At 35.4% G+C, this 26,420-nt stretch overlaps 1 protein-coding gene across 4 annotated transcripts; it reads left to right on the top strand.

Annotated features, from left to right (window-relative positions):
* The first annotated feature begins 143 nt into the window (after positions 1-143).
* On the top strand, positions 144-26,147 carry LOC135093230 (adenylosuccinate synthetase isozyme 1 B-like). Of its 4 annotated transcripts, none has more exons than XM_063992220.1 (11): positions 765-1,000; positions 3,715-3,817; positions 5,523-5,653; positions 7,455-7,659; positions 10,658-10,822; positions 11,680-11,834; positions 16,103-16,268; positions 17,145-17,233; positions 18,528-18,648; positions 19,196-19,295; positions 24,510-26,147. In XM_063992220.1, the coding sequence occupies exons 1-10, from the start codon at positions 836-838 to the stop codon at positions 19,246-19,248; spliced, it is 1,353 nt and encodes a 450-aa protein (XP_063848290.1). In that variant the 5' UTR covers positions 765-835; the 3' UTR covers positions 19,249-19,295; positions 24,510-26,147. The 4 variants fall into 4 exon arrangements, with proteins under 4 accessions (XP_063848292.1, XP_063848290.1, XP_063848291.1 ...); XM_063992221.1 differs by having other exon boundaries at positions 24,507-26,147; XM_063992222.1 differs by lacking the exons at positions 765-1,000; positions 24,510-26,147 and adding an exon at positions 144-216 and having other exon boundaries at positions 19,196-20,246.
* The last annotated feature ends 273 nt before the right edge of the window (positions 26,148-26,420 follow it).

Here is a 26,420-nt window from a genome sequence, read left to right as displayed (position 1 = left end):
ACACACACACACACACATATATATATATATATATATATATATATATATATATATATATATATATATATATATATATATATATATATATATATATATATATATATATATATATATATATATATATATATATATATATATGTGTGTGTGTGTGTGTGTGTGTGTCACAGTATGAGGATCACGCACGAGATACTCGCAAATCGACAGGCACCAATCCACGTGAGATTGATAAATATAGTGTGCAGCCTGTATGATGGGATGTATGACCAACATTAAGTTTGACATAGGTGTACAGATGTGTGGCTGTGTGGTGGGTGACTGGTGTTGTGTGTGTAACTTCACAGCAAGGCTTCTATACGTTCCTTGTTGCAAGGCTAACAAGGGCTAACGGGCGCCACAAGATAAGATTGCTCCCCGTCACTCTGATGCCCAGTGAACCATTGCTTTAACAGCCACTCTTGAGTATCTTATGATGGTACACGTGGCTTGCTTTAATATATGCCGCCCTCAGGCTCTTAGCTTAATGCTTACAAGTATCGAAACATGCCTATTCTTCCATGAATTTCAATTAGATATATTTCAAATTTATTTCTCTGAAGTAATGTCCTATAATTTCACGTGAAAGGATGTAGTAAATTTATACATTAATGTTTTGTTAATCTAACGCAAAAAAATAAAAAAACATAAAACAAAACAAAAAGAAAAGAAAAAGAATGAATGCGAAAAAGATGGCCTCAGTTAATAATGGAGTTGCCAAGTAGGGAATAGATAGAGCGGCCAGGCGCCAGGTATTGCAGACCCAGCTGTGCGTGGCTCTGAGCCAAGAGAGGCGGTGACCATGTCGGAGCAGAACGGGGTGCAGCATTGCTCGCCGAGGAAACGGCTCAAAAATGATATCAGAAACAAAGTGACAGTGGTGCTAGGGGCGCAGTGGGGCGATGAAGGCAAAGGGAAGGTGGTGGACATGCTTGCAGGCTCCTCGGATGTGGTGTGCAGGTGCCAGGTGAGGTATAGCTTGGCCTGACCCGGGTGCCACGGACCAGGTCACGGGCCCTTGCATGTCATGGCACATTTCATGTACTAAGACAGTTCCTAGTGCTTATCCTGCAAATGGCAATTGTATGATATGCTGTGGTCGGTATAGTCGAGGTATGTTTTGTGGTTCCTCAGGATGCCCTGCACGTCGTCTCAAGGTCTTCAGGGTGCCCTAACGGTGCAGCGTCCACGAGGGGCTATTCATTACCATGGCGCTATATATCATTGCTCTGAAAATCATATATTACTTTGGGATACTGATTTTGGTAATCACGGTGGCTGTAGTAGTTCTGGTTCTTGTATTTACCCAGTTAATTATTTATTATTATAGGGCATTTTGAGAATTTTTGGATAAAAATACGATATTCAGGATGTATATATATATATATATATATATATATATATATATATATATATATATATATATATATATATATATATATATATATATAATGAATCGATCATTCTCAGGAATCATGACTTCAAAATGATATTTCTCTTTACCATTGAAATAGATTATTATTATATTAAGGTATTTTTTTAAAGTTTTGTAAAATGCTCAAATATCTTTGTTGCCTTACTGCATAATGGCTCTGAGCTATTTCATCAATCTCGCAGACTTAGAAGTGATACCTAGCTGGTTTTGTACCTTAATTTTTGGAGTCTGATAATACTTTATAGTTTTATTACTGAAGCATTGTATATGTACTTTCAAAGGGTAACTATTGTAATCTAGCCTAAAGACTTCTGCCCCTCTTGGGCATCCCCCTAAATAGGCTGCTGCAATATCAACATTTCTTTGGAAGTTAATTTTAATTATTTTCTGTCTTAAAACAAACAACCAAACAAAGAATTTGGTTGGGAGTCAATATTAATTAATTTATTATTTTTATGGTTGGTAACCTTTTTTGGTAGAAATGGATTTTTGTTTTTCAAGAGACCCTACTTCTGTTGTGAACTAATGAGTTTTTTTATTTATTTATTTATTTATTTCATTTTTTTTTATAAAAATAATTACCAGGTTCAGCTTCAGGAAGATGCCTTCATCCAATGGTGCTTCCCTGATGCTTCCCTTCATTATTGTTTTCCTCTTCTCTCCTTTCTTCCCAAATCAATATAATATTTGTTTAGTTCTCTGAGATTTTTCCTCCTCAAACAGTAGTTTTCAATACAGGTGACTCTTGTTTTTTTTTGTACACAAATTTGGTTTAACAGAACTTAAAATATATTGAATTGATTGAATTTATGCAGAGGTTCCACTTTAGCATGATCCAACCCAGTTGTCACCAAGTGGCATTGTTCATTTGTGCCATACCTGTGTAAATGTTGTTGGATATTTCCTTTTTTCAGATTTTCTATTGCTTTAATTTTTATATTCTAAATTAAGATTGATAAAAAGGATAAACTGTAGGAATTAGTATTTGTAATGGTGTATGTTAAATTAAATTTGTCATTTTCTTTGCTTTTTTAATTATATTTTCTCTGTGGCACTTAAAAACATTCCCTTTATTAATTACTGTCATTTTAAATATTGAATTTGTTCTGCAGCTTGAATACTTTGTACTTTTCCTAATCCTTCCATTTTATTGTATATCATTATTTCACTTTTTTATTAATGACTTTTAGACTTTCTTGTCCTATCTGTTGTAATCTTTTTATTATCTTTATTTCTTCTGCCCTGATCAAGATCAGGGCATCGTCTGCAAAAAAATAGAACATCTATTGTGAAAAACTTGATATCCTTACCTTTCCTTCTCCATCACTTCTATTATCTTACAAGCCACTAATTCAAACAAGACTGTTGAGGCCATGCATCCTTGGTTATTTTCATGTTTATTTTCTTATCACCCCACATATATTGTAATCCTGTCCTATGTATATCATTCTTTTATATTCACTGTTAGTTTGCTACTAAGCTTATATTGCTTCAAAACTTATAATAATTTGTTCCTCCTTACTGAATCATAAACTTTTGAGAAGTCCATTGATGTTACAAATTGTGTTTTTTCTAAACAAATATATGAAAACTTACTGGAAGAAATTTTTATTGCATTTCAGTGTTGCCATTTTCTCATTTTTTCTTGATATCAACAGGGAGTTATACAGATATATTGTATTTCTCCTAAAAGATATTAATGTCCATGCTGCATGTATGTTATGTGAAGGTTGTGGTGAAACTACAGGGCAACAGCAGAGATGGATTGGACTGCAGGCATGTAATCTTGTCATGAAGCAGTGACTGGAATTTCAGAATTCTACTTAGGGTTTCAGGGGCTGTTACAATGCTTTTTTGGAAATAATTCTCTAACAAACTGATGAATATCATACTTTGTTAGAACTCGTTTCAGAAACTCTGCTAATTTTCATCACCATGGTCAAGCAACAAAAATTAATAATAAAAGTCCTTTTTTTTTATATATATGTAGAAGGGGCACTGACCATGAGCAAAAAAAAACTGTAATAAAAAAAGAGGCTTGCTGAGGTGCCGGTCCTTGAACAGAGTCCAGAAAGATGTTTTCTTATAGGAAATAATTAGTGATTACCATCAATGAAAAGTGATGGATTTTTTAATTGTTATCTTCTTTTAGTCGGGCATGAATCATAATTCAAGGAAACACTGAACATGTTTGATGAAATAAATGTGTGTTTTTGTGTCAGAATGATAATTTCTGTATGTTACAGGGAGGGAACAATGCTGGACACACTGTTGTTGTTGATGAAGCTGAATATGACTTTCACATCCTTCCTTCAGGGATCATCAATTCCTCAGCTGTATCTGTAATTGGTAAGTACTAATGTGCATCCTGCCCATGTACTGTTTTCCAGGATAGTGCATCAATAGCTAAGATAAAGGTTTGTTTGATAGCATATGATAGTAATGTATTTCAGTCATATGTGTTGCATGTAAAATGTGTTGATGTTATGCTATTTTCATAACCCATCATATTTTTCTTTTACATAGTAGTGTAAGTGCACAAAATCTCTATAATATTTTTGCTCAAGTGACGATAGGATATGGATAATAAAACAAGTGGAATACAGAAGTAAAAAAGGAGAGAGAAGTCATTTGAGTTTGAGAGATGGTCATATTTCCACTCTTGGAAATGTTTAAGAATATATATATATATATATATATATATATATATATATATATATATATATATATATATATATATATATATATATATATATATATATATATATATATATATATATATATATATATATATATATATATATATATATATATATATAGATAGATAGATAGATAGATAGATAGATAGATAGATAGATAGATAGATAGATAGATAGAGTGTATGTAGACACACACACACACACACACACACACACACACACACACACACACACACACACACACACACACACACACACACACACACACACACACACAGCAATGGAACATTTGAAGACCTTAAAGACATGAATGAATTGTTAAACAAAAAGTTTCTGGAAGTTTCATGGAAAAGTTACATGAGCTTGTTTGCAGACAGTGCATAATTACAAAGACATATAAGAAACAACAAAGACTGAAATTCTAAAAGAGGACTTGAATAAAATCTGGGACTGGAGCAAGAAATGGGAGATGGAATTTAATGTGAGAAAGTGTCATGTAATGGAAATGAGAAAAGTGAAAAGAGGAAATGAAATGAAAAGTGAAATTGAGGAAAACAGCAAGTAGAAGAGATATCAAGAAATATGGTTTCCCAAAAAGAAGCATAGAAATATGGAACAACTTAGATGAAACAGTGGTACAAGCAACAAACATTCATGAATTTAAAGTTAAGCTGGATGCTTATAGATATGGAGACAGGACAGCACCAGCATAGAAATATGGAACAACTTAGATGAAACAGTGGTACAAGCAACAAACTATGCTCTTTTCCTTTAAAACACAACTAGGTAAATATACACACACACACACACACACATTAGCGTATGTTAAAATGAATTTTGCATCATTTTAGTACATAATTCTGGTTCTTCAATGGGCTCACATTTAACATTTCAAAGATTGAATTACTGTCTTATCCTCTTTGTCTCTCCTCCAAATATATAAAAATGAAGGAAATATTTATAGAACCTATAAATTAGTAATAAATAGCAGCCTTTGTTAATTCTTGTAGTATTTGAAATCAAGTAACTTTGTTAAAAAAACAAATTATGGTATGGCAACCAAAGCAATTATGAGTTAAAATTTTTGTTCGAAAACTGAGTTGTTTGGAAAGGGAGACATTCGGTAACCGAGGTTCCACTCTTTGTGTGTGTGTGTGTGTGTGTGTGTGTGTGTGTGTGTGTGTGTATATATATATATATATATATATATATATATATATATATATATATATATATATATATATATATATATATATATATATATATATATATATATATATATATATATATATATATATATATATATATATATATATATAATTTTTTCATTGAGTGTAATAACACTTTTTTTTCAGGAAATGGTGTAATTGTTCATCTTGGGCAAATGTTTGAAGAGATTCATAAAAATGAAGCTAAGGGTCTGAAGGACTGGTCAGAGAGACTTATCATTTCTGATAGGTCTCATATTGTTTTTGACTTCCATCAGGTAAGAAACATTTAAAGAGAAAAATCATGAATATTTTAGGTCCGACATCTCTATGCTGGCAGCTAGGGTGGATTCGTTCAGCGATTTCCCCTGTGAACATTGTTTTCACATTTTCTAACCCTGCAATAATCTCTCTCTCTCTCTCTCTCTCTCTCTCTCTCTCTCTCTCTCTCTCTCTCTCTCTCTCTCTCTCTCTCTCTCTCTCTCTCTCTCTCTCTCTCTCTCTCTCTCTCTCTCTCTCTCCTTGTCTCTATGTCCCTTCCTCCCATTCCTCCCTTCCTTTTTTTGTCTGGTCTCAAACCTCCCTCCTTGTCATCTCCCCTCCCTTGTATCCGTCAGAGGTAAGGGACAAGGTTGTGATACCTCGCTGTCTCTTCCCCCCTCCATTTATTCTATGTAATTTTTGCTTCATCCTTTCTCAATCTGTCTCACTCGTATAATTTCATTTTCATTCTCTATCAGTTTCATGCTATTTAGCAATTCTCAGGATTGCTCTTACTTTCTCAGAGAGTCAGACACAGAGAGAGAGAGAGAGAGATTCAAGGATGATTCAAGTGTCATTTAATGTTTTCTTTTACTGTATTTTTCTATAATTTAGGTTATTTTCATCCAGTTCTATGTTTAGGGTAAAACATAAACCCATAAAAATGAAAAAAAAAAGTTGATTTTGGGACCTGGAACGATTATTTTTTTTTTACATTAATATGAATAGGGTAAATTGTTTCCCGATTTGAACATTCCCAATTCAAATAGATCAAAAGAACCAGTTAAGTTCAAATCATGAGGTACCACTGTATGTCTATCTTATAGGACATCCCTTTTATGTAAATAACAGAGATTGTGCATTGCGGGGTCTGGAAACATGACAGCAGTGTTCACAGGGGAAATTCTTGCGTGACCCCACCCTAGCCGCTAGTTTAGTGATGTCGGACTGTAGTAATGGCTGTTACTGCTGATATAACTCTAAATAAGTACTAATGGTTCATATATGAATAAAAATGTGAATTTGACTTTGCATTTATGTATGTAATATTTAAGAAATTAAATTATATACATACAGTTGCTGAAGGCTAAACTGATAGAAGCTTTGCCTAATTTTTGGTAGGGTAGTTGATTCCCAGAATTTTTATACTTGAAATATTTGCATTCACATTATTATTTAGCCTTACCATAAGCTGTTAAAAAAATATAGTTATATAAGAAAGAAATTATGATATTAAATTATTACAAAAATTATGGAGTCAAATAACCAAATGAGCAAGAAGTGGATGCTTAATGGAACAGACCCTGGAAGTGTGGAACATGTTGACAATCATATGAATGAATTTGTACAAATAACAGATGTTTATTTTTTTCCTAAACTTTTTTGAAGTGTTCACAATTTGATAATATTGTTATCATATTAATATTTTGAAAACTGGCTGACAGCAAGGCTAATTGAGAAGAGGATTAAAATATCTTAAATATAAAAATTTTGGGAAGTGGTAAGAACTTTTTCTGCACCAATTAGTTCTTGTGCTTAGGAAGGTGGGAGGCAGGAGGCATGGCTTATAAATCAGTTTAGCCTGTGGTGACTGTAGCTAATGATATTCAGCTGTTAATTATATTTGTATTATATCAAATAATTTAAGTTTGTTAGGACAGTAATTTGTGATTCTGACTGTTAACTAGCAATTGAAACTTGATTTGGTTTGTTTAAGTTTTGTCTTAGGTTTGTATAGGGTATGAATTGTTGATCAATATTTGGTACTCTGTTGATTGTATAAAATCACAGAAAGGGTCAGCGTGTAATTTCTTGCAGAGTGTTGATGGACTCCAGGAGCAAGAACGCTCCAAAGACAGTTCTGGCACGAAGACTTTGGGCACCACCAAGAAGGGCATTGGACCTTGCTATTCTAGTAAGGCAGGAAGACATGGACTTCGAATGGCTGATCTTTTGGGAGACTTTAATGTGTTTGAACAACGATTCAGAAACCTTGTTGATGCACACAAAAGAATGTTTCCTGGTAAGCTTGAAAATGAACACATATTGAATTCTTGACCAGTACTGAAATCTATGAAGTATTCCAGAGACTGCCAGTCCTTTTGAGTATTGCATATTCCTTGGAAATAGGAATATCAGATACAGTGTTCACTTGCCTGTTCACAGTTTGGAATTTGTGAGTTCACATATTCATGGATTAAGGAAAAAAAAAAAAATATATATATATATATATATATATATATATATATATATATATATATATATATATATATATATATATATATATATATATATATATATATGGGACCTCAGTTTTCAAAACTTAATTTGTTCCTGAATGCTGTTTGAAATCTGAAATGTTTAAAAACCAAAACCATTTTTCTCATTTTTTACCCGTCATGGCTTATGGAAAAATAGTTTAATCACCGGAATATAAGGGTTAAGGATAGATTCAAAAACTTCATATAGGCAGGGCAATTAAAGCGATGGGACGGTAGTTTGAGGGATTAGAATGGTCACCCTTTTTAGAAACAGGCTGAATGTAGGCAAACTTCCAGCAAGAAGGAAAGGTAGATGTTGACAGATAGAGTTGAAAGAGTTTGACTAGGCAAGAGTTTGACTGCACGGATGCACAGTTTTGGAGAACAACAGGAGAAACCCCATCAGATCCATAAGCCTTCTGAGGGTTTAGGCCAGTGAGGGCATGGAAAACATCATTGCAAAGAATTTTAATAGGTAGCATGAATTATTCAGAGGGTGGAGGAGAGGAAGGAACAAGCCCTGAATCATCCAAGGTAGAGTTTTTAGCAAAGGTTTGAGTGAAGAGTTCAGCTTTTAAAGATAAATAAGATAACAGTGGTGCCATCAGGTTGAAATAAAGGAGGGAAAGAAGAAGCAAAATTATTGGAGATGTTTTTGGCTAGGTATGAGAAGTCAGGAGGGGAGTTAGATCTTGAAAGATTTTGAGAGTTTCTATTAGTGAAGGAGTTTTTGGCTAGTTGGAGAACAGACTTGGCATGGTTCCAGGCAGAAATATAAAGCACATGAGATTGTGGTGATGGAACGCTCAAGTACCTTCTGTGGGCCACTTCGCTATTGTGTATAGCACAAGAACAGGCTGTGTTAAACCAAGGTTTGGAAGGTTTAGGTCGAGAAAAAGAATGAGAAATGTACGCCTCCATGCTAGATACTATCACCTCTGTTATGTGCTCGGCACACAGAGATGGGTCTCTGACATGGGATCGGTAGAAATTCCAAGGAAAATCAGCAAAATACCTCCTCAGGATCCCCCCAGCTAGTAGAGGCAAAATGCCAGAGGCTATCCTGCTTAAGGGGATCCTGAGGAGGGATTGGAGCAATAGGACAAGATAAAATTATGAGATTGTGATCAGAGGAGTCCAATTGAGAAGATAGAGTAACAGCATAAGCAGAAGTATTAGAAGTTAGGAAAAGGTCAAGAATGTTGGGTGTATCTCCAAGACGGTCAGGAATATGAGTAGGGTGTTGCACCAATTGTTCTAGGTCATGGAGGATAGCAGAGTTGAAGGCTAGTTCACCAGGATGGTCAGTGAAGGGAGAGGAAAGCCTAAGCTGGTGGTGAACATTGTGAAGTCTCGAAGAATGGAGATCTCTGCAAAAGGGAAGAGAGTCAGAATGTGCTCTCTCAAGCAGAGAGCAAGAAATATGGCAAAATGAGCTAAATACTATCTCATTATACATTATCTCAGGTTTGGGATGTATGATCACCTTGGGATGAATTTTTCTTTTCTATATGACCAAAGTTACTTTATCCATTTAAGTTATACAGTTAACATACCCATATATAAATCCTGACACATATGAAAGAAAGAACCATTTTTTTATGCCAAATCTTAGCAAGACTGGTGAAGATTGTTTGTTGACATTGTGTCCCCAAACATCTTCCCTGAGTTGCCACTTGTCTGTTTACATCCTGTTTCCCAGTGTCTTCCCTGAGTTGCTGTTTTCTTCTCTGGAAATACAGCCCATCCTTTCACACCTTGGTCTTTCTTTCCTAATATGTTCATGGATTTCCACCTTCCACCTTCCTATGACTTAAATTCCTTCAAGAGGGAGGGTTCAAGACACTTATCCTGCAATTTTTACTATTGCTTCGTACCCCATTAAGGGACTGACATCTCAGTGAGCTTTTTTTTTTTTTATTGGATTTTTGTTGCCCTTGGCTGGTGTTCCTCCTACATAATAATAATAAAAAAAATGCAATTAACCACAACACATGTATAGACTGGGGTTTAACAATAGCACTACAAACTCATATCTCCTGCCTCAGGTTTCTTTTGTGTTTTGAAGAAGTTGGCATGTCTGATATTGGCTGGTCCTTTTGTCCACATAGTTTCAGCTGTCACAGTATCCTTTCAGCACAAATAATACTTGCTTGTCTGTCTCTTTTGGAGATTCACCAGATAAAACATTAGTCCCTGTAGAAATCAGTGGTAAAATGTTTCAAACTAAATTTGTAGCAGGAGACTAGAAATAAATGTGAAAACACTGAAAGCCTTGTTATTGTTGTTAGCTTATAATAACTGTTCTGTAGAGTGTGCATCACCAGATCCTGTGGATACTGTTAGCATAAACATGTAGGATCAATGTTTTGTAGCATATAAGTACAGTACATCAAGATGCATCACAAGAGGCAGTTTTAGAATGTGCATTTCCAGAAAACTGTGGGAGTCTTGACATTAAAACAGTCAGTGATCACTGGGAATTCAACCCATAGTGAACACCCTAATTAATGTCAGTTAGATTATCTGAAGGTAGTTAAGAACAGTTACTGTATAGAAATCTGTTGTTAGTGAACACAAATTTCCTTGAAATTAGAAATGTATATCCATGACACTTCTGTCAGCTTCTTGGCTAAACACTCCTAACTCTTTCACATTTGCAATTCTCTCTTTCTTTCCTGTTCATTGGATCTCAGATGTAGAATATGTTGAAATTTACAAAAACTGATAACAATTAGGGATATTTTACTTACTCAACAGAACTGAAGGTTGACATTGAAGAAGAGGTTGCCAAGTATAGAGTGTATGCTGATCGAGTACGACCTTTAGTGGCAAACACTGTGGCCTACATTCATAAATGCCTTCAAGATAACAAGAAAGTGCTTGTAGAGGGAGCCAATGCTGCCATGCTTGACATTGATTTTGGTGAGTAGTAGTAGTAGTAGTAATAGTAGTAGTAGTAGTTGTAGCAGCAGCAGCACCAGCACCAGCAGCAGCAGCAACAGCAACAACAGCAGTAATAGCTATAAGTTAGTAGTAATTTAGTAGTAGTAGCAGAGGGGGGATGAACTGGAGTGCATAGAGAAGATAAATGGACACTTCTTGATAATTTTACTTTTGCATATACTAATTTGGTTTGTTTTACTTTAATCATAAATGGCTTAATCATTGCACAGTGGTTATTCTGTCCATGATGGGAGTTTTTGGTGTTAATATCAAAATGCCTGCCAGTGAAAAAAAGTCACTTGAAAAGGAGTTTTTGACAGATCCCTGGAACAGAAAGGGTTAACATTTTCATTTGGAAGGTGTGATTTAGAAAGGTTACAATGGTGTAAGGTTTTGGACTTACTTTGATGTATGTGTGTGTGTGTGTGTTTATGTTTGTGTGTGGGTGTGTGTGTGTGTGTGTGTGTGTGTGTGCAAATCCATGCTTATGGTTATACTGGTGGTATATAGTATGTTGGAGGTTTCCCATTACAGTGGAAGTAAAAAAAATTATGGTGGGCGATGGCAGGTGGCAGCAACTTATGATCAAACTTGTTATGCCAGTCTTGTCTCTCTGGCACCTGACAATTTCATGTTCTTTGGAAAATCCTTGAGAGTCTGAAATATATTTTTGAAATATTTATAATCTGCCAAGATTTTTTTACTTCCAGTGTATGTTTTCCTCATTCGCTATTGTCTTACATTAACATCATTGCAATTTGAAGTTGTTAAATCCTCAAATGCAGTGATTTAGATGAATTATCCATTTATAAATATAATGAAGTTTCCATTCACAGGTACTTATCCATATGTGACATCAAGTAACTGCAGTATTGGTGGTGTGTGTACTGGCCTTGGTATTCCTCCCCGTTATATTGGGGAAGTATATGGTGTGGTAAAGGCATACACAACCAGAGTAGGTGTGGGTGCATTCCCTACTGAGCTGAATGATGTAAGTACATTTTGTTGTATTTTTAAGATTAACAGATTGTTCTGTGTTTCATCTTTGTACTTGATTCATCTTTATGCTGTACATATAACCTTGGCTACTTAAGTAAGATAATAATATTTAAGGATTTCATTATATTTATGAAATAATACAGTGCTCCAAGTTTCATGGTATCTGAGTTTCATGATCCACAAGTTTCATGCTGAGTCCTAAATTCTTACCATCCCAACCTTCCCACTTTATTTCCTTGAGTTTTGCACTTTTGTCGTTTATGGGTCACACATTCCTACCACTGGCATCACAAGTAACAAAAATAAATACATACATACTATGTATTGTACATATCTGCATTTCCTTGTACAGTCCACATACCTGAACATAAAAATTCTTTATGTGGATAAACCATTTGTAAGCCAGTGCTGGCTTGCATGCAAGAGAGCGGGAGAGAAAGGCTGGTGATGGTGCTGCTGCACTGCAGAAAAAAAAAAAGAAAGATGTCTCATTTCTGTGGCAGATGGTGGGTGATGGTGCTGCATCACTGAATTACTCCAGATGTGAGGACAAAACACACACATACAGTTTTAGATGTGATGGCCCTGCCCACTGCTAGACGTAAGGAAAACGTACACACACACACACACACACACACACACACACACACACACACACAGACACACACACACACACACACACACACACACACACACACACACACACACACACACACACACACACACACACACACACACACACACACACACACACTATAGAATGATAAATGGTATGGAAAATGTGGATAAAGAATGTTTTATAAATTTAGACACACAGAGTACAAGGGGACACAGTAAGAAGTTGAAGAAAATTAACTGTAGAAGAGACACCAAAAAGTATAGTTTTCTTCACAGAAGTGTGAACAAATGGAATGAACTCAGTGAAGACGTTGTCAATGCCGTAACTGTCCATGCTTTTAAGACCAAATTGGATAGATATAGAGACGGGATACTATGAGATTACTCCCTTCCCGTAAACCACAACTAGGTAAATACAACTAGATAAATACACACTCACACATTTTAGATGCAATGGTGGTGCATTGCTGCACTGCCATATGTGAAGATAAAACACACACACACACACACACACAGAGTTATACATGCAGTGATGCTGCACCACTGCATTGTCATATGCAGATACACACATATGCGGACACACACACACACACACACACACACACAGTTTTAGATGCAGTGGTGCACTGCCATATGTGAGGACAAAATACACACACACACACACACACACACACACACACACAGTTTTAGATGTGAAGGCACTGCACTGCCTTACTGCCAGTGATGTAAGGACAAAACACTCTCACTTACACAGTTCTGGATGCCATAGTGCTGCACTGCCACACTCCAGAATCATGTCTTGAATGTGTTGACAAACACACACACTCTTACAGTTGTCGGCCAAACAGCTGGAATGAATAAGCATATTTAGTGTTTTAAGTACTCTGAATTTTGTGATCCTTGAGTTTAGTGCTATGCCTTTGGAAGGAAGCAATTGTGAAACTGGAGAAGGTATTGTATAATGAAGATACTTTCTTGCAGTTAGTTGAAAATTGGTAGTCTACTAAAAAGAACATTAGCCTGTGAAATTAAATTTTGTTTTAGTGCAGGAATTTCATATTGGTAATATTGTGCTAAGGAATTAAATTCTGTTTTAGTGCAGGAATTTCATATTGCTTATAAGTGGAATCTTGGTTTTCGAACTTAATTTATTCCTGAATGCCATTCAAAATCTGAAGTGTTAAAAAAAATATATATATTTTTTCCCCATAGGAATCAATGTAAAATAGATTAATCTATTCTCAGACACCTGTCCACCTTGGTGGGTAATGAGTGACACTTCCATTGTTAAGATGGCCACTCCACAGCATCTCCAGTTTAGAAATTTTTTATCCAGAAAGGATGTATTGAATGAACTTAGTGACACAGAAATCATCAAAAGATATTGGTTAGACCATGCAGGCATTCTCTTTGTCACCAATCAAGTGAGGGAAGCCTTACAGTGGTGCAGTAAGGAGCAACCCACTCACTGCCAAAATGAAAGTGATGATAATACTTAGACATCTTGCTGATAGAAAAAAACTATTGGGAAAATGCAGTTGTGCAGTAGTGATGGCATTGTGGGTCATAGAGAGAGCCACAGGAAGCTTGGGATTACTCCTGAGCACTGAACCTTGTTTGTTTACATTGAGGTTCTTCAACAGGATCACATTTAACTTATTTCAAAGACTGAATTACTGTCATACCCTTTGTGTCTCTCCTCCAAATATATAAAAACGAAGGAAATATTTCTATAAACTATAAATTAGTAATAAATGGCAGCTTTTGCTACTTCTTGTATTATTTGAAATCAAGTAATTTTGTTCAAATACCAAATTATGGTATGGCAACCGAAGCAATTATGAATTAAAATTTTTGTTTGAAAACTGAGTTTTTTGGAAAGGGAGACGTTCGGTAACTGAGATTTCACTGTATTGTGCAAAGGAATTAAACTGATTTCAATGTATGGCTATTTTTAGGAATAAAGAACATGATACTGTATTTTTTGGAAGGAGGAAGTCTACCCTTAATTGTAAACTTATGTTGTCACACCAGTTGTATAGATTTTGGAAGATAGAACCATTAAGGATACTACTGGAAACGTTTGCAGTTTTATTTAATTTTTTTTGCTTCAGACCTGCTGCAAAACCAGAAATGTACTTGATTAGTCATATGCCAGTGGCTTTGTAAAAGTGTGCCAAGAAGAAAAGGACTAATTCCATTAGAAGATGGTATGAAAGGAATAGAAGAAAGCTTTTGAACCAAAATAACATCAGCCAAATATAGAGCTCAGATACAAGCTGACGTCAGCTGATTTTGTATTTCTTGCTTTTTGTATGATGTAAAATTAAGGTAGAACACTACTTACTCACACTTCATGATTAAAATTAGTCTCATTATATTTATCTATTATGCTAACATCACTGTTCTCAGATGCATCATTATCATCAATTGTAATGTCTTATGTGAGGTTAACGAACTCTTCAATCTTTATTTGTATTAATTTTCCTCTGTGGTGTGCCATAATGCTGTTAGTACAAGATCAGGGAGGACTATTTAGGGCATAAGCCTAGGATGAGCATGACTGAGTTGACAAAATAAGGTTGTAAATTTAGCATTTTCTTCCTGTCTCATTCTAAATAAAGTTTATGTTTTTCATGTATATTATGAAATTACATTGGCCATACTCATTGTTATTATGCATGTATATATTATCTTACTGGATCTATATATCTTGTGAATGCCCTATAACTCAAAAATTAGTTGGGCTGCCAAAGCTTTATCCAAAACATGAAAACAATGGTTTGCCAAAGTCCTGGAAGCACTTAGCAGTATTAAAAGAGTATAAAAGGGTGTGTAAGAGGCTCCCAGTATGTCTGTGACAGCAAAAATATGTGGTGTACAGTGGGCCATATAACTCAGCAGAAATTGTATATAATAAGGCTTCCAACAGGCCCTAACCTCTGTAAACAATTGTTTCATCTTTTGGTGGTGTGAAAACCACTCAGACCATCAGTGGTGATTTGTTAGGGGGTAGCAACTATAGTTACTACTGCAGCATCAAATTAATATCATTGATGCTTGACTAAATAGAGTGTTGTGCCATTAAATTAATGTTGTTGATGCTGTAGGGGTTAAGTTAGTTATGTAATTCAGATAGGCAAAGACAAATAGACAAAAATATTGACAGATAGCCTGAGTGGCATAGTGGATGCACTTGAACCATATGAAACATGATCTGTGGCCAAGTATTGTCTTAGGATGGATGTTGCAATGATTATAGTGTGTCACTACTGCTATTATTTATATTAATATGACTTAAAATTTACGTTTCAAGTTTATGTAGATAGACATTTTTCATTTTATGGTTGCTTGCTTTTTTTCTGGGACTATCCAGTAACCCTCAGAAACACCCTTGCAGTCTTCATATAGATCCTGAATATGGGTTTGAGAACCACCATGATAAATCACCGGTTATGAATATAGCGAGAACAAACAAGAATTGCATTTCAGTGTTGTTAGACACAACAGTTCATGAAATATTAAGTTACACATAAATTGCAACTTCATTAGCTTGAGGTAAATACATTTTAATAACATTTTGTATTGATTGGATCATTCATCTCTGTATTTCAAGACACTGATATAAGTAATTTTCTGCAGGATACTGGGAAGTTGCTTCAGTCTCTTGGGGCAGAGTTTGGAGTGACCACAGGGAGACCAAGGAGATGTGGCTGGCTAGATGTTGTACTGCTGCGTCACACCAACATGGTTAATGGATACACTGCCATTGCTCTCACCAAGCTGGACATATTGGATGAATTGCCTGGTACAAACCAACAATCTGACTTTTCCCTGATTATGTTTCATGTAGCAGTGTGAAGAGAGTGTAAGATGCATGTGAAATGTTTGGAGCAAGGAGGAATGTTTGTGCATGATGGGATTGAATGTAGAGCAGCTGTGTGTAGGCAAAAATGGCTTTAAAGGTGTAATTACTTAATGTAATCTTAGGGACTAAGATGGATTTTGATGTATTTATGGTATGGTGAAGTAAGTTTGGCTGTAGCTGAAAAGAGGCATACATGTGAAGTGTTTGAAGGAGTGGCAGTGCAGCTGTTGTTAAGTTGTTGGTAAGATTGCTAAATGCATATGTGCATAGTTCATATGTGGTTCCTTTTTTTACAAGTGTAATAGTAATGACAAGTATAAATGTGCTAATGTTAATGGTACAAGTCTTTTAAAGTATCAATGTATTGATATTAGTGGTGCAAGTCTTAATATGAGTAGTCAAGCAAGTGTGAAAGTAACATGGGTGAGTGGTTGTAAAGTTGGACTTCAGCATGCATGTATTTTGTATTGGATGGCATTTTGGGGAGGTTAATGAAAAAATATTAGGTTGGGGTTTGAATTTGTTAAGTGGAAATTCAGAATGAATGAGACTAAAAACAAAGTAATTAGTTGTATGAAGATGGTACACAGTAGAAGGATGAATGCACTTGGGAAGGCAAACTGCTTCAAGTATCTTGGATTGTATATAAGTTATTTTATTTGAGTTGTGTACATGTTAAGGGATTCTTGTTTATAAATATTAATGATTCTGTATTAGTTTTCCAAATCTATATAATATGCTTTTACCTTACATAGTTCAACTACTTGAAGGTAGACACATGAATACAACAAATGTTAATAAGAAACTTTATTCCAGAAATCAAGATTGGTGTTGGGTATTGGAAAAAGAATGGAGAAAAGATTGAACATTTTCCTGCAAACATGGATGAGTTGGCAGACATAAATGTAAGTCATAACTGATTATATTTATTTGTATATCCTTCCTCAATTGGGGCATTTGCAATGGTCTGGAAAAACTGCCAGATTCAACAGTTGACTTAATTTTACACAAAAACTTGGTATGTTGGGAAAATCAGTGACAGTAATTCCATGGTCTTTCTCTTCACTCTTCACTTTTATTTTCTCATTACCCAGTTTATAACAGAAGACTGGCCTTACACAACTATGCCCAAACTTCAGCACTCCACATTTTTGTGTTAAACTCCATTTTCCAAGTGCCACTCCAATCCCAAATCACTTAGAGATCTTCCTGTAGGGCTTTACTATCCTTTATCCTCTTCACTTTACTCATCAGTTTTGCATCATCAGCAAATAGACTCATGTAGCTATTCATGTATCGTTCACATAGATAGCAAAACATAACTGGTGCTAGTACCAACTCCTGCGGGACACCACTAATTACCTCTCTCCATGATGACTTCCTATCTTTGACCATTGTTCTCACTTCCCTTCCTCTCAGAAAGTCACTGATCCAATGTAGGAGTGCACCTCTCAGCCTACCAAACATTTCTAATTTCCACAGCAGTTTCTTGTAGGACATCTTATCAAATGCTTTCTTCAAGTCCAAATAAACACAATCTGCCCATCCCTCTCTTTTACTATATCCATGACTCTGGAGTAGAAGCACATTAAATTCATCATACACGATCTTCCTTTTCTAAATCTGAATTGTCTGTCCATAAATATCTTTCTCTTTTCCAGATATTCACTCCATCTTTGCTTCACTATTCTTTTGCACATTTTTGCCACTACACTTGTTAATGACACCGGTCTATAATTAGAAGGTTCTTTTTTGGTTCCATTCTTATATAATTATGGGAACTATATCTGCTTTTTTTTCCAATTTTTGGGCACCACTCCTTCCCTTAATGAAGTTATGATGAGTTTGTAAACATTGTGTGCAAGTTGATTTCTGCATTCCTTCAACATCCAATTAGATACTTCATAAGGTCCCTTTGCCTTCCTCACATTCAAATCCTCCATCATTATTCTTACCTCATCCACTGCTATCTCAATCTCACTCAATCCTTCTACTCTCACATCTGCCATCATCGGTCTATCAAATGTTCCCTCCTCTGTAAAGACACTGAAAATAGTCATTCAAAACCTCTGCAATTTCTGCTTCTTCCTCAATGTGTGTGTGTGTGTGTGTGTGTGTGTGTGTGTGTGTGTGTGTGTGTGTGTGTGTGTGTGTGTGTGTGTGTGTGTGTGTTCTGATGTTCTTAAACTTTGTCAACAGGTTGAGTTCATTACAATGCCAGGCTGGCAGCAAGATACCTCTCAGTGTCGCACTTATCAAGACTTACCAGTAAATGCGCGCAACTATGTAGAGAAAATTGAAGAACTCGTAGATGTACCAGGTATGGCCTTTACTTACATTGGGTATTGAAAATTACAGACAAGCTTCCCACTGAAACATAAAGTTGGTTATTGTAGTATTTTCTGTAGTGCACACTGTTTGATGCTTCATGGAAGAAAGGTTAGAGAGAAGAGTAGAAAAGATGTGAAGGGTAATAAAGTATGTTGTCACTTTAAATAAGCATGCATTACACTATAATGCACAATTACAGTATCCTATACATTGAACCTAAACTGAGTGATGTGGTTATGAGGTTGTAGTAAGCACTGCTATGTGCAAAATTTTGAGAAGAAATGCATACATGTATAGATCCTAGATCTTATCCTGTATCCACTATCACATGGTTCCCACTGTTATTACATTTTTATTGGTAGAAGTGATGCGGAAAGATAAGCTTAATAATTTACTGGTGATGCACTTATCACTAAGAGTGTTTGACAAGCATATAATATCTGAACACTTATCATATGCATTTTATTTATTAAATATTTTTAATTAGGAGAAAGAGAGAGAGAGAGAGAGAGATTCATTTATTTTTTTCTCTCCAGTTAAATGGATTGGTGTTGGCAAGTCGAGAGCCTCCATGATCACAGTGTTCTAGAAGGGCAGCACTATCTTCCATCAACACTGTGGCATGTCTCAGTTCACGTAAGTTCTCTTGTATGAAGATAGTTACAAAATAGAGAGCTTTTATTTTGAGTATTCTTAAAGGAATTGATTGAGTGATTATGTTGTGAGATATGTTTATAATTTGTTTGATGACAGTCACACAGGTATGCTATGATACCAAATTTTTGCAGTTTGAATAAGAAATGTCCAGATTAATTTTTGACATCAGTGTGAAAGTTGCATTTGAAATATATTCAGTATTTTTTTAAACAATTAGGTATTTATTCATAAGGTTGTGCTAGAGGAAGTAAAAGTAGTGACATATTTCTCTATAGAAAATTTAGATGAAGTTTGGTGCAAAATGTTGTACATTACTTGGAAGTACTTTTTTATTATTAAGAATCAATAAGTATACTTGGATGGATGGGTGGACATATCAGACATGGTGCTGTGTTTGTTGTATTACATACTTTGTACCCTCAGCCATTTGAGATGTTTCTTCTTTTCTCTTGAGAATGAAATATACAAGTTGGGGAACTCCTCATTCTTGTCTGCTTTTCCATGTAGTGGTTGGGTTCATGCACAGGGAACCATTAGACCTTAAGGATAAGGTTTCATGGCTTTCTTTCATTTTCATCTTGTAGCTTTCTTCAGTGGGATTTTATTTTGAATTAAGAAGCAGGATTTAAGTTTACTTTTCTTCTGCACATCAAAAATAAACATCCACTACTAGTGTTTTGTCTTATTATTTTTTCTTTGCATACAAGTAGATCTAATCTCAAGTATAATGACGATAATACATCTTTTTATATAAAGACATTGTGAACAGAATTCAAATTCTGATAATTAATGTGGTTGACTTTTATGTTTATTAGTTTAGTGCATCTAAATATTCCTTTCTTTTGTTACCTAGAAAGCAGTATAATTACATTGCTGACATTCTTCTTTTGTATTCAAAATTGCATATCATAAATAAAATGTACTACTTCATTCCCTTTTGTTTTCAAAATTATAGTCATTGTTCATCTTAATCAGTCTTTTCAGCTCTAGACTTTAGTTGCATTATTTGTGTGTTTCATCTACTTCGGGCTTCTAGTAGTTCATACAGATAATTGAAAAAAATAATTTTCTTTCTTATTTCATCCACTTGCACTGCTGCCAATACACTTCCATAATAATTATTCTTATCCTTTTTTTACATATTTATATTGCAAAAAAGTTTGATTTCTTTTTTCATCATTATGAAAGACTTCTTACAGTGATGTCATTAGCTTTGATCTCTAAGAGGTGTAGCCTTGAATATTTTAAATCAAGTCTCAGATATTTTCACCCTGAAAAAGGTGCTTATGGCAAAACGAAACAGATTGTGTGACAATGGATCTTGATTTACAGTGTCTGGAGGAGTGGGGAATTAAAAAGTAACCTAGAGTGAAACAAAAGGTTTGAAGTGTTTTTTCTTGTAGGTGGGGCACCAGCCAAGAACAACAAAAATATAATATAAAAAGGTCCACTAAGGTGCCAGTCATCAAGAATTATGGGATAAGTGTGTTGAAACTTTCCTTCTAAAAGAGTTAAGTCATAGAAAGGAGGAAATACAGAAGCAGGAAGTAAGTTCCAGAGTTTTACTAAAGAAAGGGATGAATGATTGATAATACTGGTTAAATCTTGCATTAAAGAAGTGGTCAGACTAAGGGTTAGAGAAAGAAGAAACTCTTGTGTAGCACGGCCGTGGGAGGAGGGGAGGCATGCAGTTAAGAAGGTCAGAAGAGCAATTAGCATGAGAATAACAATAGAAGGATAGCAATAGATGCAACATTGCAGCAATGAGAGAGAGGCTGAAGATAGCCAGTTAGAGGAGAGGAGTTAAAAAGACATAAAGCTTTTGATTCCACCCAGTCTAAAAGAGTGGTTTGAGTGGAAACCTCCCCCATACATTCCCCCCAAGAACACCTAACTTCATAGAAGCTGTTTTGGGTAGAGATGAGATGTGGAGTTTCCAGTTGAGACTATAAGTAAAGGGCAGACCGAGAATGTTCAGTGTAAAAGAGGGGGATACTTGAGTGTCATTGCAGAAGAGTGTATAATTGTCTAGAAGGTTGTGTTGAGTTGATATATGGAAAAATTGAGTTTTTGAGGCATTGAACAGTACTAAGGTTGTTCTGTCCAACCAGAAATTTTAGAGAGTTCAGAAGTCAGGCATTCTGTGGCTTCCCTGTGAGAACTGTTTACATCCTGAAGGGTTGGACATCTAGGAAAAGACGTGGAAAAGAGCAGGCTAGGTATCATAACCATATGAGTGGATAGGACAAGAAGTTTAGTTTAGAAGATCTTTAATGAATAATAGGAAGAGAGTGGGTAGCAGGACAGAACCCTGAGGAGCACCACTGTTAATAGATTTAGAAGAACAGTGACCATTTACCACAGCAGCAATAGAATAGTCAGAAAGGAAACTTGAGATGAAGTTACAGAGAAAAGAATAGAAGCCATAGGAGGATAGTTTTGAAATCAAAGCTTTGTGCCAGACTAAAAGTTTTGATATGCCTAAGCCAACAGCAAGTTTCACCAGAATCTCTAAAAGAGGATGACTAAGACTCAATAAGGAAAACCAGATCTGTAGAGTGGCCTCGATGGAACCCATATTGGCGATCAAATAGAAGGTTGTGTAGTGATAGATGTTTAAGAATCTTCCTGTTGAGGACAGATTCCAAACTTTAGAGAGTCAGGAAATTAAAGTAATAGAATGGGAGTTTGAGGGATTAGAATGGTCACCCTTTTTAGGAACAGGCTGAATATAGGCAAACTTCTAGCAGGAAAGAAAGGTAGATGTTGATATAGACAAAGCTGGAAGAGTTTGAGTTGAAAGAGTTTGACTAGACAGGGTGCAAGCACAGAGGCACAGTTTTGGAGAACAATGGGAGGGACCCCATCAGGTTTGTTAGCTTTCTGAGGGTTAAGGCTAGTGAAAGCATGTAAAACATCATTGTGAAGGATTTTAATAGGTAGCATGAAGTGGTTAGAGGAAGGAACAAGCTTGTGAGTGAAGAGTTCAGCTTTAGAAATAGATGAGATAGCATCGGTGCCATCAGGTTGAAATAAAGGAAGGAAAGATGAAGAAGCAAAGTTATTGGAGATATTTTTGGCTAGGTGCCAGAAACTACAAAGGGAGTTAGATCTTGAAAGATTTTGACACTCTTTTAATGAAGAAAACACACTTGTTTAGGTCATGCTGATATAGGTTGGTCTGGTTGGACACAGTCTGTGTTAACTTGTGCTTTACAGGAAATGAATACATCAGACTTGACTACTTTTAAATTTTTTATGTATATGTATATAGACCTTATTTTTTATGTATATAGACCTTAATTATCAATATAATATAGAAGTAAATTTTGAAAAAAAAAAAGTATTTTTGTGTTATTTTTATTTATTTATTTATTTTTTAATGTTAACCCTGCTTGTCCTCCACCCTCATGCACATACTTGCATTCCTTTTTTTTAAATCCTTAATTCCTTCCAACAGTTGCCTTCATACAAAATAAATTTTATTAATCTAAAAGAACTTCCCTATCCACTATAGCACATGCTTTCTCTAGATCCATGAATGCTGCATACAGCTTTTCAACCTTTCCTAAGTCATTTTCCTATTTTCATTTGAATTGCAAGAGTCTAATCTGCACCACTCATCCCACTTTTTCCCACACCTCACTCTTATTTCCTTTCTTGGAATGGCATATTTCAGAACCTTTCATGTGCGTCTCATACACTCCTCTGTTTATCCTTCTCTTCATCACATTCTCCATTACCTCTTTCCTCTTTCCATCCACATATATTTCATTTACATGTATTGAGGCCACTCATGTTATTATCCTGCCATATCCGCCCCTCCCTTGCAACAGTGAGATGGAGCTGCTTCTCCATCCATAGTCATGTTGTGTCCCATACAAGGGGCAGGACTAATGCAGTGCTCCTCCCAAAGAGGCATGGGTCACTATATTAAAAAAAAAAAGAAAAAAAAAAAAACTGCTCAATAAAAACCATGATTTATGTATCCAGCATTCTTTGAAATAAAATTATAAGTATACATATGCTGGTTTATATATACATTTATACATATATGTAATTAATTATGACTAATACATTGAAAGAAGTGTGTGTGCATAACATAAACAAATATGAATTACCTGTCCTTTATTGATTTACATTACATCACACCACATCTTTATATTGGCATGAAACTTTTACATGTAGATGCTGTATATGTTTTTGCTTTGCTTACAAGACCAATATTTTTTTTTTTTATTACTATGCCTAACTATTGAGTGTTGCTTGTATACCTTCAGATTACAACACTTATTTAGTGGTTATGAATTTTCTCAAAATCTGGATCAAAGACTTGTATGCATAATTAACATAACTGCAGTTAGTACTATGAATGTTTGAATTTCAGTCTTGTACAGTTAATAATGCAGTCAGACAATATGAAAAAAATGAAGAAAGTGCTCTGACATTCTGTCAGGCATCACTGATATTTGCAAACAATAGCAGGATGAAATCTTTGCATTAGGCTTTCATTAAAGAATCTTTGAAAACATAAGTGAGAGGAAAAATCCAGAACCCAAACTGACATTCAGAATATTTTAAATGGATGGATACTGTTCTCATACTGTGGATAATGTTCTCATTTGCAGACTCCTTGCAGCTAAAAGCTGCATGATGGTAGAAAATTTAAGCCAACTTTTTTTCCCTCAGTTTTGGGACAGACAATGTAGATATGCAATAAAATCTACCAATAAGATTAATATTTTTAGATGGTTAGGTTGTCAGTCCTCAGTGGGGGCAAAGAAGTAGTTTTGAGGACATTAGGATTCTATTAGCGTTACATGCTGCGTAGAGTTTTTGATGGTATATGTATAGTTTGTTAATAAGAATTTTTATGGTAGTCATATTGATGTGCCTTTTACTGGTAAAATAAGATGGAGAAAAAGTTTGGAATATCAGTTATATTTTAGCTTTCTGGAAGTTAAGAGCTTAAGCTCCAAATACTAATGTTTGTAATGAGACACCTCATAACCATCAGTATAGCATAAAACTCACTAAATTTAGAAAAGAGTGAGGTGTAACTCTTCATTGATGCACATTTTTTTTTATGGATTTTTATGACATATAGAAGCAGATAGATGCAGAGGGAAAGATATAACTAAGAAAGTTAGCATTAATACACTTCACTAATGATAAATATTTCTTTCCCAGCAGAACAGTCCTCCTCCCGTCCATTGTAAGACAGTGTGGTGTTTGACACATAAAAAAAAATGTACTTGGAATATGTTGTGTTGGATAGTTTTAAGCAGCTATTTTGCTAGTTAATTTCTCAGTTTAGGACAAATTTTGAATATTGAGTTCATTCAGATGCATTTATCCATATTTTACTGTCTAAGATAGACTTGTAATATATTGTTTTATAATAGTTAAGATGAAGCATATGGGTTTCCCTTCCTAATTGTTGGGGAGGCCTTTATCCTGCAGTGGACTCATACAGGTTGACGAAATTCTTATACAGTAAACCCTTGTTATACCGATATTGTTATAACAGATTTTGCATTTATTGGACGTGTGGCCTGCGGACCATCCATCTGATTTATTGGACGGAGGTCGGTAAATAAGGCAGAACATCCGGCCAACAGCGGCGGTGGTGCCGAGGGAGTGAGTGAGGGTGGAGGTGGTGATGAGTGCACACTGCACTCACACACTTCATCTGCCTCAGTCTCAAGGTGACCAGAGCTAGGGATTTTTCCCAAGACCTTGGGATTTCACACTTCATCCTAGGATCCTGGAGTTTTTTTTTGCAGAAATGCCTCAAATCTTGGGATATTTCATGTTTTTAATATTATATTCAAGAGTTGAGCTAGATACGCATTTATGAAACAACAATATTTTTTTCTAATGGTGGTATTAATTTCTTGGGAAAGACCTTCAAATTGCAATAACAAATTAAGTATTAGGCCACCAGGTCATTATGCTTTGGTTGGTTGATGATGGAGTTATGGTCCTTATGGAGTACGGGTAGTAGGGTAACACTGACAGTAGAGGAACTGCAGGAAGGGAGGAGGAGTGAGTCAGCGGATGTTGCTTTGTAGATGAAACAGACAATGTAAGTACCATGTTATCAATGGCAACCCTCAACATCACTCATCAAAGACATGAAAAGTAGTCAGTGCTACCTAAGGTGTGGTGAGCGAGAATGGGAAGGCAAAGAGGAGAGGGTGGCAATACTGCATCCAGCTGTGAAGGATGCCATTGAGGGAGAAGAAGGCAAAATCCTTAGCAGTGTATATCTGCAGTAATAGTGAAAGGTGAGATTCCATCTTATTTCAAACAAATTTCTGTTGATTATTTATTGTTTCTCAGTCTTGGGAATTTCTGGTCAATCTTGGATTTTTATTTTGAGTCAATCTTGGGAAATTTGAAAACTACTGGTCACCCTGCAGTCAGTCTTGCAGCAGCAGTTGTTGTTAGAGGTTGTAGCATTCCTGACCACTCGCCCCCTTCACCACTTTTATCAGATCTTCACCTTTATTGTCGGTGGCTTCCATCCAATTAGTCCAATATAACGAGGGTTTACTGTATAATATAAAAGACAGACACATCATTTATTTTTCTGCAGATGGTCCCTTCAACATGTAACAGTATTCATGAAGGACAGTAATATTGTGTTAAGTAAACTACTGCTCTAGTTTTGCTTGTGCTAAAGATTTGGGTATTGGTAATATTAAACTTTGCCTTATATAGAAGATAGTTTTCAGGTTTTGTTTTATTATTTTAGAATTATTGAATATATGTAGCATTATGGTATCAATGTACTTGGTTACATATAAAGTGACTGGTGTAAGAGAATACCTGAGTAATCTTTTGCCTTTTCAAAGTTAAATCATTTAGTACTTTGTTCACATCCAAGAGGTTACTATTTTTGTCATTGTTCATTGCAGTGTTGAACTGCCAGTTACTGAGCGGGAGGGAGTGTTGCCACACCAACAAACATACCTAGCTCTGAGAGGCTAAAGAAGATCTCTCACTACAAACATCATTGTTAACAATGTTTTTTTAATATTTTAACTTCTTCTTACATCAACATGGACTGGTGTTTGTATTCAACACCACTTCCAACAT

Source organism: Scylla paramamosain, chromosome 42 (genome assembly GCF_035594125.1).
Source record: "Scylla paramamosain isolate STU-SP2022 chromosome 42, ASM3559412v1, whole genome shotgun sequence".
Lineage (NCBI taxonomy): Eukaryota > Metazoa > Arthropoda > Malacostraca > Decapoda > Portunidae > Scylla > Scylla paramamosain.
This window is presented reverse-complemented; position numbering and strand designations above follow the sequence as displayed.